Source organism: Quercus suber, unplaced genomic scaffold, assembly GCF_002906115.3.
Source record: "Quercus suber isolate HL8 unplaced genomic scaffold, Cork oak 2.0 scaffold_331, whole genome shotgun sequence".
Taxonomy (NCBI): domain Eukaryota; kingdom Viridiplantae; phylum Streptophyta; class Magnoliopsida; order Fagales; family Fagaceae; genus Quercus; species Quercus suber.
Genome location: NW_027069784.1, coordinates 118,690 through 135,824, shown reverse-complemented (window position 1 = coordinate 135,824; position 17,135 = coordinate 118,690). Strand labels below are relative to the sequence as shown.

The following is a 17,135-nucleotide window of genomic DNA, read 5'->3' as shown; positions in this document are numbered from 1 at the left end:
GAAATCCCTGTCTCCAAAGAAGTTTCTGACCAGGGGAGATGCCAGCCTTTCAAACAAAGCTCCAAAGAGTGCAGAAAGCAATGACTCTCCCAAAATTTCCCAAACCATTTTTTTTTCTGCTTTGCAAAGAAAGGATTCAACAGGAAGAGATATGGGGTTGAGAAGCAGCCAGTTTTTCCATGGCTAATTATTTCGTTGACTATAGGCACAGACTGTGGTCATTGCCTATAGTGACTGAAAATTAAATAATAATATAAATTCAAAAGGAAAAATTACACTTTACCCACTTGTAGTTTGCTTGAAAAATACTTTGCTTATTTGTGGTTTAAAAATTATCACTTTACTCACTTGAAGTTAGCTCCAGTTATCTTTTGTTACCTACCTCTATTAAAAACAAGAGTAAATTTGTATTTTTATTACTGTTTTATGTCTCTCTCCTTTCGAAACATAAAAACTAAAAAATCAAGATAAAATGTTTTGTAAAAATTAAAACTTAACTTTTACCTCTTTTCATGAATGAATCAACTTTTAGATCTTCTATTTTAACACGTTAAAAATTGAAATTGTGTGTTTCCTCACCTAAACCAAAGAATGGAAGAAAAAAATCAATTAAGTTCACCAGGTCATACTCTAAGAAGCACCATGGCCTAAGCTAAATTCACAGAAAGAATTCATCTAGACTAACCTAGTTCTTTCCTTCAAGCTAACAATAGAAAGAGGATGATGTGTATCTTGCAATCCTAGACATGAGTGCATATATAACTACCAATGCAGTAACAAAGCTCCTCAGTTGTATGGATAAAATACAACAACCAACGCAAGCATAAAAATGAAGACAGTGCTGGAAATACAAACAAAGAATGAAGAGGGCATTTGGGACAGTGATGTGATAAACTAAGCTTCATGAATCTAAACAAAATATAAAAATAAAAAGATCCTTACAGAGTGAACAATTGGCTACCAAAACCAAGGGCAGCAACAAATAAGGATTTATACTTTGGGAACCGGAAAACATCACCATAAAGACGCATAATTTCAATTTTTAATGTGTTAAAATGGAAGATTTAAAAGTAGATACATGAAAAGAAGATGTAAAAGTTAGGTTTTAATTTTTGAAAAACTTAGATTTTAGATCTTCTTTTCTCTTGATTTTTTAGTTTTTTATGTTTTGAGATGAGAGAGACATAAAAAAGTAACAAAAATACAAATTTAACCCTGTTTTTAACAGAGGTGGGTAACGAAAGATAAACGGAGCTAATTTCAGGTGGGTAAAGTGTCAATTTTTAAACCATAGGTAGGTAAAGTGTTTTTTGGGCAAATCACAGGTGGACAAAGTGTAATTTTTCCAATTTAAAAAATATTATTTAAAAGATAATATTAATGGTTAAATGATTAACTACTGTCGGAAATTATTAGTATTATTTTTCCCATATTGTCGGTAATTATTAATAAACAAAGTTCTGATCACCTAACACTTTTGGTACGATGATCACCCCACAAGTAATTATACTTGTGAAGTGAGGGGGGCAAGGGCCGAGGGGCAAGCCTTCAGGAGGAAGTTTCACACACATATCCACTTAGATTAGGCTAAAATAGAATTCTATCTTGTATAAAATAAAAATAAAAATAAAAAAGTTTTGATCCATAAAAGACTTGCAGTTTAATTTTCACCTTACAGGACCAAAAATTGATCAGTATTTTAATTTGATGACAAAAAAATATTTTTAAGAGTAAACGTTATAAATTGAAACATATTAAAAAAACAAAGTTTTGGTATCTATTGCATAAAAGACATAAAAAGTTATAAAATAAATAAATTACCTTATTTTTTTTATAAAATTTTGTTTAAAATAAATTTTAAAATAATGTTTTCAGAATATTTGTTAATGTTAACAATTTTTCGTATTTTTAAGTAATTTCCTTGGATTATAAACATTTAAAAAAAAATCGTGTTGAAATAATATATTTTCAAAGTAGATTGCACTTTAAAAATACAAAAAATCAGTCGATATATATATATATATATATATTTTTTTTTTAGAAACAAAAATAAGTTGAAACCTGAAATCGTATTTCAAGCGTTGAAATTTTGTAACGTCTCCAATAGTAGGCGGCTCGGTTATTTCATTGGCTGGTAATTGTTGGGTGCTCTGCACCAAGCCACCACTGCACCGTGGGGTTCAGTCCCCACACAAATTGTCAAAGTTCTTAAATGAGCTTTGACTCTTCAGTCACAAATTCAGCCTTTTTTATTATTATTTTTATTATTATTATTATTATTATTTAGATAAGATGAGGCATTTGGTGTGTGGTCCAATTTAAAAGGGCAGAGTTTAATTAGTGGTGTATTTTTTGGATTTAATTAGTCGAGGCTGCTAAAGGGTTTATATTTGAATGGCATATCTTTGTGTAAAAAGTATTTAAGAGTTTAGAGAGAAAAAAAAAAGTTTGAATTGTGAAATTAGCAGTATGTTGTAATTATTTTTCAAAAAAAAAATAACCGAGTGTTCTAGGTTTTTAATGTTAGGACTTAGGTGTAATAGTTTTTTTTTTTTTTTTTTTTTTTTTAAGGTAAAGGGTAATAATTTTTGTTTAATTAGCCTAGTGTTTTGGGTTTAATTGTTTGGTATAATGGGTTTTAATGTAGTTTATCCATCAATATCCATCTATCTTAAATACGTAGTTTATCCTCTAACACTGTAAAAATTTAAAGAGACTACTAAAAATGTTTTTAGATCGTGTTACTTTTTATTGCCAATTTATCTAAGATTTTATATATAAAAATTTAAAATTTCTTTTTTTAAAAATCTAACTTTTATGTTTTTGTTCCACCAAATTTGCTACATAATATATACATACATACATATCAATATATGTATATATTTTATTAATTTATAAAATTCAACTAAAGGTCCCTTTATTATTATTTTTTTAAGTCAATTGTTCTATACCTTAGCTTGATATATATATATATATATTTTATGATACATTAATACTTGGAGTTTGAAAGATTTGGATCTTAAATGTCTTTTTTAGAAACACAAGTATCAACTAATTATGTTACAAAACTCTTCGTCTTAGCTAGTTTATTAAATTAATGTATATTTACTATTGATGAGTGTGGTGCAATAGTAGGAAGCTATCGAAAGACCCATTTGTTTGAGAGAATACATTTGGTCCGGATCTGGCGTAAATCCTCTATTTTACGCCCCCAATTGTAAGTGGCCACATTAACAATTCACTAAAGAATGAAAGACAAACCCGCAGAGAATCAAATCTCCAAAACCCAATTTCAGTAGAAACCCACCCAATTAAAAGAATTCATCCCACTGCAACCATCCCACCACCAATCGAATACAACAAAAAAACCCACCATAAGCTGCCTAACCTGCTCACTGCCATCAATCCATAAGGTATTTCTCAAAAATAAATTCCTCCATTATCAACATATCCGACCACCACCCTAACCAATCATGCCGACAACCCAGCAAACAAATCTACTTCCTTCAAACCATCGACACTAACCCATCAAACAGCAGCCAACAAGCTATTCAAGACACCGTCGCGAACCCAAGTTGCCTTCACTTCTCCACCGCCAATCTCGCCATTTAGTCCCAAATCTGCCATATCACCCTTTGTTTCAACGTAAAGCACTTGATCCGGATTGGTGATGCGTTCTTTTGGGTGGGTTTCTGTTGAAATTGGGTTTTGGAGATTGGATTCTCTGTGGCAGATGTCATTCATTCTTTAGTGAATTGCTGATGTGGCCACTTACAATTGGAGGGCGTAAAATAGAGGATTTATGCCAATTCCGGACTGAATGCATTCTCTTTGTTTGAACCAAGTGTTAAGAGGTGGTAAGTTTAATTACTAGTATTGGCTCATACTTCTTAATATGTAGAAATCATGGTAACATGGGATGACGATTACACATGAATTAAAATGCCCTTTTTTTATTTTCTCTAACAAAAAATAAAATTTCAAGGTATATTCAATATTCTAGTTTATAACTTTATATTCAATCCCCTTTCCCAACCATCCAAATTTTTATTATTATTATTTTTTTAAATCTAATCAAACTTTGATTTTTTTTTAACCCACCTAACTACAACTACAGGGGTGGTGTTTCAGCAAGTCGTTGTGCTGCTGAACTCATCTCTGTTACTGTTCCACGATCCAGTCCACCATTTGCTTTTCATTTCACCGTTTCTGCTGTCACTCTTTCGTGACCAAAAAAAAAAAAAAAGTAACATGGCTGGCTCGCCGGTGAAAGCCGCAATTCAGGAGCTGTTGTACAGTTTGCTTTCACTCAACTTCTTTCGAACAAATAAATTCAGAATTGGACTGCTAGAAGATTTAAGGATTGTGCTGCAGTATCTTACTGTGATGGTCGATGAAGCTGAGGAGAAGCAGAACAAAAACCCAGTTGTTAAATTGTGGCTGGACGAGCTTCAAGATGTTGTCTACCACACAGAGGATCTCGTGGATGAGATGTGCACTGAAAGTTTAAGACACAAGTTGGATGCTGAATCTCAGACCAAGTCATCAAGTCTGGAATGGAATATAAAGGTGATAAAGAAGATGGAGGAGATGCTTGACAGGTTAGAATTCTTTATGGAGCAAGGAGATGTACTTGGTTTGAAGGGATTAGGAATAATATCTGATCCACAAAAGTGTTTTAGCATGCCCATAACTTCATTTTTCTTGGTAGATGATCATGAAGTGTTTTGTAGAGATGCTGATAAAGATGCTATTATTAGTCTTTTGCTTTCTGATGATGTAAAGAGTGAACAGTTGTCTGTGATTCCGATAGTGGGCGAGGTTGGGGTTGGTAAGTCCACTCTTGCTCGGCTCGTTTACAATGATTGCAGAGTAAGTCAACATTTTGAGATCAAGGCTTGGTACCCCGTTAATCATGAGATGACAAAAGCAGTTTCTGAGTCGTTTAGTTTGCAGTCTTTGCAAGAGAGCCTTAAGGGAAAGAGATTTCTTCTTGTTTTGGATGATGTGGGGGGTTTTAACTATGCAGACTGGGAATCCTTACAATCTACTTTGAAAGGTGTTGCAAGTGGAAGTTGTGTTATTGTAACTACACGCGATTCAGAAGTTGCATCCAAGATTAGCACTGTATGTACTTATCATATAGAGTCATTGTCAAATGAACAAAGTTGGTTGATGTTCACAAAATTTGCTTTAGGAGACCAAATGCCTAGTTCGTGTTCCGAAGTAGAAACCATTGGCAGACAAATTGTGCAGGACTTTTTGGGCCTGCCATTTGCAGTAAAAGCACTTGGGCTTCTCTTGCGCTCTAAGCCACAAGTTGAGGAGTGGAGAGTTGTATTGGACCGCCTAAAGCATTTTTCTTTACCTAGAGGAATGAGTGGAGATGGAATTGAATTAAGAAAGCGCTATGATGAACTTCCTGCACAGTTAAAGCGGTGCTTTGCATATTGTTCAATATTTCCCAAGGGTTATGAATTTGAGAAAGAGAAGTTGGTTCTTTTATGGATGGCAGAAGGACTTCTGCAAAATCGTGGAAAGGAAGATGATGGTAACAAGTGCTTTGATGAATTGTTATCGGAGTCTTTTTTTCAACAATCAAGTGCCAATAATTCACGTTTTCTGATGCATGATCTTGTGGATGATTTGGCTGCTCATCTGTCTTGGAAACATTTTTTCAGATTGGAGGATAATAATTTGTCTCATATCTCTGTAAGTACCCTGTATTTATCTCTTTGTAGAGGCAAATATGATTCCTCAGTGATATTTAAAAGTATTGATAAAGCCAAGTTTTTAAGGACATTCTTGCCATTAGATCATGAATCATGTCGATTAAGTAGTAATGAACTGCAGAATATGTTGTGCAAACTGCAATTCCTACGTGTGCTTTCTTTATCTCATTATCATATCACTGAGCTACCTGCTTCAATAGGCAATTTGAAACATTTACGGTACATTGATCTCTCTCACACTGGAATTAAGTGGTTACCTGAATCAGTTTGTGCTCTATGCAATTTACAAACATTCATATTGTCAAATTGTCATTCTCTCACCAAATTGCCAGAAAACATGTGGAGGCTTGTTAACTTGTGTCATCTTGATATTAGTGGAACTGACATAGATGAGATGCCAAAAAACTTGAGTAGATTGAAAAAACTTCAAACGCTGCCTTACTTTGTTGTGGGCAAAAGAAGTGGCTCAATGCTTAAAGAGTTGGGGGGTCTTCGGGATCTTCATGGGACGCTTCACATTTCAAAGTTGCAGAATGTAGTCTCTGAAAATGATCCAGCTGGCGCCCGTTTGTTTACCAAGAAATACCTTGATGAGCTAGTGTTGGAATGGAGTAACAACACTGTTGGTCAGGAAAATGTGCTTGAAGCGCTACAGCCTAATAGTAAACTGAAGAAGCTCAGCATTAATTTTTACTGTGGTACAAGATTTCCAAATTGGGTGGGGCATATGTTATTCTCTGGCATGGTTTCCCTACGTCTCAGCAACTGCAACAATTGCTCATCCTTGCCACCACTTGGACAGCTACCATCTCTTGAAGTCCTCATTATTGAATGGATGGATGCAGTGAAAAGCGTGGGTCCTGAATTCTGTGGGATGGATAAGCCATTTAAGTCTTTGAAGACTCTAACATTTGAGGGGATGTTGGAATGGGAAGAATGGGTTTCATTTGAAGTTGGAAGTGGAGAATTCCCTAGCTTAATTGAGCTTTGTATAAGGAGATGCCCCAAGCTGAAGGGAAACTTACCCAAGCAACTTCCTTCTGTAGTAAAAGTTGAGATTTCTGAATCTCAGGAACTTGTGACTACAATTATGACAGAGGCATCATTACACAAAAGGACTTTACATTATCAGGACAAGGTTCTGTTCATAAGTGAAGATAAAGTTGCCTCATTCTTGGAGCAAATGACTATCTTTACATATAAAGGTGCCACAGAATCCTCATTGCCCATGACTACTCCAAATATTAGGGATGAAGCTGATGTTCCAACCAACAACTGGTCCAACCAAGGTAGACGGCAAGGCCTCTTATCTTTTAAAAGCGTAAAAGTTTCTGGAATATCACAACTGATGGGAGTTACTGGGTTAGATAGCCTCAAAATTGAAGGATGTGATGCTCTAGAGTTCATACCTGTAGAAGTGATGACCAGAAACCCTTTTCTCCAACATTTATATATCATTAATTGCTGTTCTCTCAAGTCCTTTCCTGGGGGCCATCCACTCACTGCCTTGAAAATGCTTTATATCCAGAACTGCAAGAAATTAGAGTTCCAGCTAAGTGCAAAGAGCACACACCAGTTTGCACTTCTTGAACATTTGTGCATAGGGAGTAGCTGTGATTCCCTGATATTCCTCCCATTAGACTTCTTTCTGGAGCTTAGATTTCTTTCTATCTGGGATTGTGCAAATCTGCAATCCCTTTCAATGCCAGAGGGAATTGAGAAAGATCTCACATATCTTGAGGCCTTGGAGATCAGGGATTGTCCTAATCTATCATCCTTTCCAAAAGGAGGATTGCGTGCCCCCAACCTGACAACCATTTGGTTCTCCAATTGCAAGAATCTCAAGGAACTACCTGATCAGTTCCACTCCCTCAACTCTCTCCATTCAATGTTTATAAATAATTGCCCACAACTTGTATCACTTTCAGGAGGGGGTTTGCCTTCCAAACTAAGTGTACTCTGTATCACTTTTTGTGACAAACTCATGCTCGGGAGGGAGTGGGGGTTGCATAGGCTTGACTGTCTTAGTCGGTTAGAGATTGAAGGCGGGTGTGAAAACATAGTGTCATTTCCAGAGGAGGAGTTACTGCCTAGCAATCTCAATTCTCTACGCATCAGCGAACTTCTGAATCTTGAATATCTGAACTACAAGGGGCTTCAACACCTTACTGCCCTTAAAACACTGGAAATTAGCTGCTGTAACAGACTCAAGTCCTTGCCAGAAGAGGGACTTCCATCCTCCTTGTCTTTTTTCTGCATCAATGAATGTTCTTTGCTGAAACCAAAGCTTCAAAATAAGAGGAAAAGATTTGTCTCTTTCATAGAGGCTGATGAGGAAGTAATCTCATGAGCAAGTCTAGAAGAGACCTTGTTTGAAGCAATGAAAATGCAATTCAGAGAGGTACTTTTTCTGCATGTTAACCAACAACAATTTGACCTGCTAGATCTCAATTCAATTTATTTTACAATGTAAAACAATTAATGCACTTGACTTACTAATAATATATATATATATATATATTTTTTTTTTTTCCATTTTTCATAATCTAGGCCAACTTTGAAGACTTCTTGTGCCACCAGCAATTGCTCAAGTTTCTACATGTGTTCTTCTGCAGTTATTCATTTTTGCCTCCTACTTCATGTTTTTGGTGCGTATATTCTGCTTTTGTGATCAATCAGTAGTATCAATAGTTTTTGTGGGCTCCCATTTCCATTTTGTTGAAGAATTTAGCATTGCTTCTAGGGATTGAGAGGCTTCTAATCAAAGTGTTCTTCTTATATGAGGCAGTTATATGGTTAGAAGAAGGCTCTTCAAAGAATGTGGACTCGATTTCTTTGAAAAAATATTTTGTATATTTTGGGTTTAGTGTATATAACTTATATGTGGCTTGAGTCTTTTTTTTTTGTGTGTGTGTGAGTCATTGAATGTAATGAGGTCTTGGAATTGGAACTTGAGGTCTTCATGAAATTTTTTTTTTTATTGAGATTTAGAGTCAAAGGTGGGTGTGATCACATATAGTCTGAGCTCATCTCTTCAGCTCTCATACAGTCATACTCAAGCATATACGGTAGAGTAGATTAACATCCTAATTTCACTTTGTGTGAAGGTTCAGCCGGTTTCCTTAATTCCTTCTAATAAATATCTTTTGAAGTGGGTATTATGTTTTCTGAGCTGCGAACTGCAGGTTTTGTTGCTCTTCTGTAAGACATTATTGTTCCAGTTCTCAAATTTGTTGAAGCTGACATATAGAATAGATTTTTAGCTTGTTTTCTAAGTTCAGTGGCAAGCATGTGTTAAACTGTTAAGAAAGTCCCAAGTCCATGAAATTGATGCTGACATATGCTAATCTCTGAAAGTGTGAAATTTTTTGTATTTATTAGACTTGATGATTGTCTTAGCCAGTGTATTTGGATGAGTATCCTCAGCCTGACCCTATAACCTTTCTTAGCATCCAGAGGCTCTTAGATCTTCAATCCATATCTGATGACTGAGGGGCTATGAAATCCTACCTTACAAGAAACATAAGACTATTGGGAGTCTGTTAAAACACTAATCTTTGCCCAAACTGGGGCAGCCAGCTTTACATTCCAGCCTATTTGGTATTGTCCACATCTAAAACCACAGTGTGAACAAGATAAATCAGAGGATTATGGTAAGAATTGGAACATACCCTTTGAAGATTTTCGAATGCAATTCCAGTTTGAGCAATTAGTTGTATATCTTCTGTCGAATAGTGGTACCACTTTGCCTCTGAAGGTTCTGATCTTTTGTTTCTAGTCATATGTTTGGACAAGCCATGCTAGCATTACATGTTAACTGGTCACCACAAATATGGTGCTAGCATGTGAATTTCCAATTTCAGTTCTGTCAATTGAGTCTTTGCTGCCTGAAAGCATTAAGAATTATATCATTAGCCTAAAACAATAAAATGGGACCTGGGAAGCACAGATACAACATCCCCTTCCTCTTACACATCATGTTTGAATTTGGAAATTGGACAAGCTGCTACTTACTATTTTGTACATCTTTTGTATCCAATCCATTCCAAATTTTGAATTTCCAATAAAGAAAAGTATCTACTTCTTATCTTTCAAGAGTTACCTCCAAATTTATTTCAATAGTTGTGATCCAGTGTAGGATGAGCAGACTATCTTCTATGTGAAAATGGATCATGAGTTGAGTAGTATAATGCAAATTTAGAAAGCACATACACAAATAACATGTACAGGGTACGACACAACGACATACAATTTTTGAAAAATTAGAACACAATACGGTGAGGATACACATATTAATTAATTATTAAATATTTTTTATTTATATTTATAAATATTTTTAAGCATTTATTTGTTCATATTCTATTAAACATATATCAATTTAAGGGAAATAATAGATGATAAGGTAGATTCATAACTAATAAATAATGTTTATGAATTAAAATACAAACCAAGAATAAGATCCGAAAGAGTAAATAATAGATAACTAGATAAGTGTTCAAGATTGATACTAATAAGAAAAAAAAAATCCCAAATTAAAAGGCCCATGCATCAAGCTCAATAATATTCTAGTGTGCAAAAATAACATATGAACAATGCCTCAATACACTTATTGAGATACTGTTTATCATTACACCCATTTTTTTTTTTACTTTCTCTCTCTTTCCTCATGCATCAATCCGCATAGATTGGAGGTGGTGTAGTGGCCGCTTTACACTGAAGTTCATATGAAAACAGTTGAGCCGCAGCTGGGTTTAATAAGGGCTTTTTAAGTGGGCCTCAACAATGCTGTTTAAGGGTGCTAAATGTATAACTGGGCCGTGATCTCAAAAACAAGAATTTGTTAAGAAAATTGACCGGGTATAGGCCCAATTGCAAAAGAAAGCACATAGAGTTTATGTGCAAGTTTGAAACCTATCTGGTCCGGTCTAAAGTTGGAACACGCAAAGTTACTGGAGAAAGCCAGCCGTAGGCCCATAAGCCGTAGATCTAGCCAGCCCAGAAGTAAGATCCAAGTCAGGCCCAGATCAGATCTAGCCCAGCTCAGGTTCCTCTATTCAATTTCTATATATCTATCTATTACCTATGTTTGTTCTTGTTATTAAATTCCTTCTTTTTTTTTTCTTTTTTCTTTTTTATGCACTTCTTGATGAATTATGGTGCATTGGTTTGATGAGGGAATAAAAAATGGTTTGGAAAAATGTAATAGGGGATGTAATTATATTTTTAATTTTTATCACTAAAGAGTTGTGTGGCTGGAAAGCTGTGTGTGAGTATTAATCATAAGATTTGTGAAACATTTTAGTCCTTAAAAAAATCTTAAGCTGAAAGTCTATGTCATGAATTTTCAAAAATGTATTTGACTATTTAGTAATTGTGCCTGGGGATAAAGAAGAAAAAAAAAAAAAGTGGAGAGAGAGAAGGAGAGAGAAATTAGTCGAGTGAGAGAGGAAGAAAGAGATGGGAGAACTACGAGTGTGCATGGGTGGGGACTGGGGTGGGTTAGGTTTGGGATGTTTTTCAACTCATTTCAACTTTCTTAAATTCATACATCTTTGACCCAATTAAATCTATAAATTAGTTGAGTGAGAGAGGAAGAAAGGTTGGAACCTCTGGATGAAACTATCTTACATAATTAGTAAAGTATGTATATTTTCCATATATTACACATACATACTCGTTTATTGTACAAGACAAAAATGCTATAAAAAAAATGTTTTCTATAATTAAATGAATTGAAATTGTATTAAATGTATTTGAAAGATACAATTATAAAAGAAAAAATAGATATATATATATACACACACACATTGATAATGTTAACTCAAGTAAAAAGAAATAATCCATTTAAAGAAAAATATTATGAAAAGTCAAAAACTTTCCTTGAAATGAAAATAATTTGAACCATTTTGAAATTTTATACGTTTCTTAATGGTAATAACTTTATATAAATTAATTAAGAGATACATTTATGAAAATAATCACAAATAAATCATCTAAGACTTTGTTTTTGATGATTTCTTTCTTTGCTATTGCTTTTCTTTTTCCTGAAAAACCAAAATACCAAATTATTTATTAAAAAATTTTCAAATTTAAATATAGAAGCGATTTTGAGCACCCAAAAAAAAAAAAAAAAAAATCTAAGGTTTGAACTCCAAATTTCTTATTCAATAACAAAAAATTTTACTAGTTGAACTAATTGAGTCATGTACTTAAACAATTTACCTATGACTTAAATTGATTTAGGTATTGTATCATTGGTTCATTGGCTTGACTAGTCGGTGGTCTAAGTTTAATGGTTCTATTTAGAGAAAGTCTAGACTCTAGAGATATACAAAATTTAACAAATAATTTAATACATACTGATATGGCAAATTAATAGTGGTATGTAAAAAAGTGATGTGAGTGGTAGATCTAGATAAGCACCAATAAAAACATACAAACTCAACTAGTATGAAAAAAAAAATTGTCAATTTTTGTCTGTGTAACATTACTCTTCTCCTTATATTGGACTTCTTGTAGATATTAAAGCAAGCCATAAGATACAATTCCCTATCTTTCAATGGACGAAAGAAAGAGGTGAGGACCTCTTAAGATATATATGGAAATGTAGAGAGTGCTGTGGAAGTGTTTAGTTTAGAAGTGGGATAGGGGAACAAAATTGATAAGAAAGTTTAATAGACATTTAACATTTTTCTATCTCAACATTCTAGGCTTTCAAGGCTGCAGATTTTTTTTAAATTTTATTTGGAGCAGAAAGCAATTTACTTCAGATAAATAAATCTCTTCTTTTTTATTTCAAGGAATAAGTCATACATATGGTTAATTAGGGCACCAATTTTGAGCTATTCTACAAATTTTTGGACTTGAGCTGGCTAACCAAGTTCAATAGGAAAATAGTATAATACTATTGTTAAAATAGATTATTCATTATTGTCCATTTGAAACAATTTATAATGTTACCTCCAGCACCGAGTATATTTACCCTATATCGCTATAATTTCTATGATAAGAGCATTCACATTCGGTTTCTACAAAAAAATTCATTTTACCATCTTAAAACCTACTTTCTCATTTATATCATACCATTTTACAACACACCCAACATCTCAACTTTTATTTTCCTATTCAACTTATTAAAATAATATATACTACCCAATAAAATAATATAATCCAATGTCTCTTACTCCCCCACCATCAATCTGATTATCTTTTCCCCACTATCTCCCTTTCATCCGCCCATCACCACCACCTCTGTTACAAGAAACCACCACTACCACCACTAAAAAACCCACCACTACCAATGCTAAAAAATCCATAACCACCACCTCTGCTAGAAGAAACTCACAATAACACAAAAAATAAAATAATCCACCACCACCACAGAAACACAACACAAAAAATCAATGAAAAATCCACCACCACCACAGCAACAACACAAAAAATCAAATAAACCACCATGACAACAACACACACACAAATAAAAATAATAAAAATCAAAATCAAAGAAAAATCCACCACCACCATGGATAGAAACCCACAAAAAATCAAAGAAAAATTCACATAAAAACCTACAGGAAATCAAACCCATTACCACCGTGAGACACCAGAAATCAAACCCAAAATGCACCTGGAATTCACATCACCATAGTGAGGCACACGACGCCAGTCTCACCACGCCACACGAAACCTCAACACACCACGCCACGCCCACGCCGATCTCCACGCCGTGCCATGACGACCTCCAACGCCGTGCCATGCCAATCTCCAACCTAACTCTAGTGGCATGCTTAAAATAAGAAGGCAGAGAGATGTGAGAGAGGGAGTAAGGATGAAGATAGATAGAATCAGAGGGGGAAAAAAATTGAACTAAGTGGCTGAGAGAGAGAACAAATAATATAATTTTTATCCAAGATGCTACAGTACCATCATAAAAGTAAGACGGTACTGTAGCAGTATTGTAAAAAATTTTACAATTAGAAGGCCGGGTAACATGAGGTTTTGGGACTTTGATGCTAAATATTACCAACATATGACATTTACAATACCCAATGTGAATGCTCTAAAGTAGTCTGATTCTTCTACGTTGGTTGCTGTCTACGCAACATAACTAGACAAAAATGATCAATTCAAAATATCGTATATCACTTCTAAAATAAATTTCATCTAACATATAAAATGCAACAAGAATTTTCTCAAACCAAATAAAAAAAAAAAAAAAAAAAACATATATTAGAACACTCAGAATTATAAAGTGAAATCAAAGTAACCAAAACATGCTTCGTAGCAATACACTTGACATTTGAGACCCTAGTTATTATTATTATTATTATTTTTAGATAATAACCTTGTTGAAGTTAGTGACAATATGTTTGGGATTTCTATAGTTCTATAGGGGATAACAAAAAGAAACAATAGCACCTACCTACCATTCACGGCTCATGAAATTGATAATAAGACTTACTTCATCACCCCTGCTTGGGCTGTGAATTGTGATGCTACTCAACTAGGCTACTATTCACAGCAACTGGGTTTAAGTAAGGGCTTTTTAAGTGGGCCTCAACGATGCCTTTTGAGGGTGCTAAATGAATAATTGAGCTATGAGCTCAAAACATAAATTGTTAAAAAAAATTTACTAGATATGGGCCCAATTGCGACAGAAAGCACATGTAGAGTAACTAGAGTAGATTTTGAAACCCATCTAGCCCGGTCGAAAGTTGGAACACACAAAGTTACCAGAGAATAGCCAACCATAAACCTTAGAGCTAGCTAGCCCAGAAGCACGATCCAAGCAGGCTTGTAAAGGATTATGTTGCTACATCAGCTCAAAGACACTTCAAGAAAGCTAACGGTTGCATCAGTGCTGCATCTGTTGTAGAGTAGTCTAGAAACGACTTGTAGTTTCTTAATAGAGTTGTTAAACTGTATGTAGCTTAGTATAAGGCTTTGAGTGTTTAGTTAGTTACTCTGTTGGTCCACGTGTTTCTATTATATTGGACATTAAACAATTCTATTAGGATAGGGTTTTAGGCACCTAATCTGTTATGGTTAGTTAGCATATATAAGATGTATTCCTGGTAATCTATTCAATACAATATACAGAATTCTTATGTGGTACTTTTCTTATAGAATATTCTCTCTAAGAAACCATAGAAACACAGTTTTCTTCGTGGTATCAGAGCCGTATTAATGGCGTCTTCAGCTAGTTCTTTGTCTTTTGCAACAACAGGATCAACCTCGAGTTCTTCAATCATTCATGGTGTTAATCCTTCTCTGCTGCTATTGTCAAATATGGCAAGTATGGCTACTATGAAGCTTGACTACAACAATTATATAGTGTGGAGACACCAAATCGAAGTGATTTTGGTAGCATGTTCAATGATCAATTTCATCGATGATGATGATCATGCACCAGATCCATTTCTTAAGGATAGCTCAAGGAATTTTACAATTAAAGCTAATCCAGAGTTCTTTCAATGGAAGAGTCATGAATAGGCCTTGTTCACTTTTCTCAATTCAACACTCTCCCCATCAATGTTGGCTGTTACTGTAGGCCAGAAATTTGGAAGAGGTGTTTGGAAGGTGCTTGAGAAAAGGTTTGCATCAGTGTCTCGATCTCATATTCTCAGTCTGAGAGATGAGCTAATGAGCATCATGAAGGGCTTAGAATCTATGGATTCTTTTTTCCAAAGAATTAAAGAAATCAAAGATAAGCTTGGGGCTGTAGCAGTCTGTGTTGATGAAGAAAAGCTAATTCATCTAGTTCTTGAAGCTCTACCATCAAAGTATGATGCATTTTGCTCAGCAATCAGAACTAGGAATGATATATTTACACTTGAACAATTGAATACACTCTTGAATGCTGAAGAAAGATCAATCAAGAAGAGGTCAATCAATTCATATCTTAGGGATTCTACATCCTTGGCTACGACAATTAATCAATTCAATCAAGGTTTTACAAGAGGTAGAGGCAAGAATGGTAATAATAGAGATCGTGGCAATGGCAGAGGTGGCAATCAATTCTTAGGTGGTGGTCAATTTTATAATAGCAATAATCAAGTTAGTGATCATCCATTCACTTCTTTTCCACAGACCAAGTTCAATTCTTCTCAGGGAAAGAAAGTTGCTTATCAAATCTGTGGTAAGAATGGTAATTCTGCTTTGGACTGCTACCATCGCATGAATTTTTCTTACCAAGGTAGGCATGCTCTAGTTAAACTTGCCTCCATGGCTATAAGATCTATGGCTGCAACTACAAGTGCTCATCAGAATCCAAACTAGCTGACTAACACTGGTGCTTCTAATCATATCACACCAGACTTGTCTTAGCTCTTTATTGCTCAACAACCTACAACTGGCGAGTCTGTCACAGTTGGCAATGGGCAAGAATTACCAGTGACACACATTGGAAATGGTAAGCTAATCACTCCTCAAATTTTTATCGTAATAACATACAAAGGGTTCCTCAAATTGCTTTAAACTTGTTATCTGTACACAAACTGTGTCTTCAAAATAATGCATTTTGTTATTTTGATGCAAATCAGTTCTCAATTCAGGATTTGCCTACGAGGAAGGTCCTTCACAGAGGGCTAAGTAAGGATAAAGTCTACCCTATACCTTTTTCTTGTCTCTCTGCCTTCCTCATACCCTTCTCATGTCAGTTCTAGTGGCTTTGCTACAATGTCTCCTCAAACTTTACTTTGGCACAATAGGCTTGGACACCCTTGTGCAAAGGTTTTACATTCTGCTATGTCACCATATCCTTCTATCAAGCTTTCTACTGTTAGTGATATATGTTCTAAGTGTACATCTTGTATAAGTGCTAAAATGCACAAGCTTCCTTTTCATAAACATGTATCAAGTACTAAATATCCTTTTCAATTACTACATTCTGATGTATGGGCCCCTGCTCTTGTGACTTCTATTCTTGAACACAGATTTTATGTGATTTTTGTTGATGGCTTTACTTGTTTTACTTGTTTTTTTTTTAGTTAAAGAGAAAGCCTGATGTGTTCAAGGTCTTCTTGCATTTCAAGTCCTTGGTTGAAACTTAATTTAATGCTAAAATCAAGACCTTAAGGTCTGATGGAGGTGGTGAGTTTGTTAATAACAATTTCAAGTCTTTTTGTTTGGAGCATGGGATTCAACATCAACTTTCCTGCCCTTATTCCCCTTAGTAGAATGGTATTGCTAAGAAAAAGCACAAGCAAATTGTGGAAAGTGGGTTCTCTATGCTTCATCATTCTAATCTTTCTCTTCCTTATTGGTCATATGCTCTTAGTACTACAATTTACCTTCTGAATAGAGTTCCCATTTCTGTTTTGAACTTTATCACACCCTGGGAAAAGTTGTATGATCACAAACCACCTCTTCATGCCTTGAAAACCTTTGGTTGTGTGTGTGTGT

At 34.8% G+C, this 17,135-nt stretch overlaps 1 protein-coding gene and 1 long non-coding RNA gene across 4 annotated transcripts; both read left to right on the top strand.

The window, feature by feature from the left end:
• Positions 1 to 4,085: 4,085 nt before the first annotated feature.
• Positions 4,086 to 10,510, top strand: LOC111990643 (putative disease resistance protein At3g14460). Of its 3 annotated transcripts, none has more exons than XM_024034277.2 (3): positions 4,086 to 8,133; positions 8,283 to 8,380; positions 10,417 to 10,510. In XM_024034277.2, exon 1 carries the CDS (start codon positions 4,252 to 4,254, stop codon positions 8,080 to 8,082), a length of 3,831 nt encoding a protein of 1,276 aa, XP_023890045.2. In that variant the 5' UTR covers positions 4,086 to 4,251; the 3' UTR covers positions 8,083 to 8,133; positions 8,283 to 8,380; positions 10,417 to 10,510. The 3 variants fall into 3 exon arrangements, with proteins under 3 accessions (XP_023890045.2, XP_065615619.1, XP_065615618.1); XM_065759547.1 differs by lacking the exon at positions 10,417 to 10,510 and adding an exon at positions 9,182 to 9,819; XM_065759546.1 differs by lacking the exon at positions 10,417 to 10,510 and having other exon boundaries at positions 8,283 to 8,858.
• A 4,081-nt stretch (positions 10,511 to 14,591) lies between these two features.
• Positions 14,592 to 16,687, top strand: LOC136071621 (uncharacterized). Its single transcript, XR_010632931.1, has 2 exons — positions 14,592 to 16,143; positions 16,274 to 16,687. It is a non-coding gene; the product is annotated as an uncharacterized LOC136071621 (long non-coding RNA).
• The last annotated feature ends 448 nt before the right edge of the window (positions 16,688 to 17,135 follow it).

Excerpts from the sequence above, each read along its gene's own strand:
- LOC111990643 (XM_024034277.2), top strand. The coding sequence starts at position 4,252 with ATGGCTGGCTCGCCGGTGAAAGCCGCAATTCAGGAGCTGTTGTACAGT.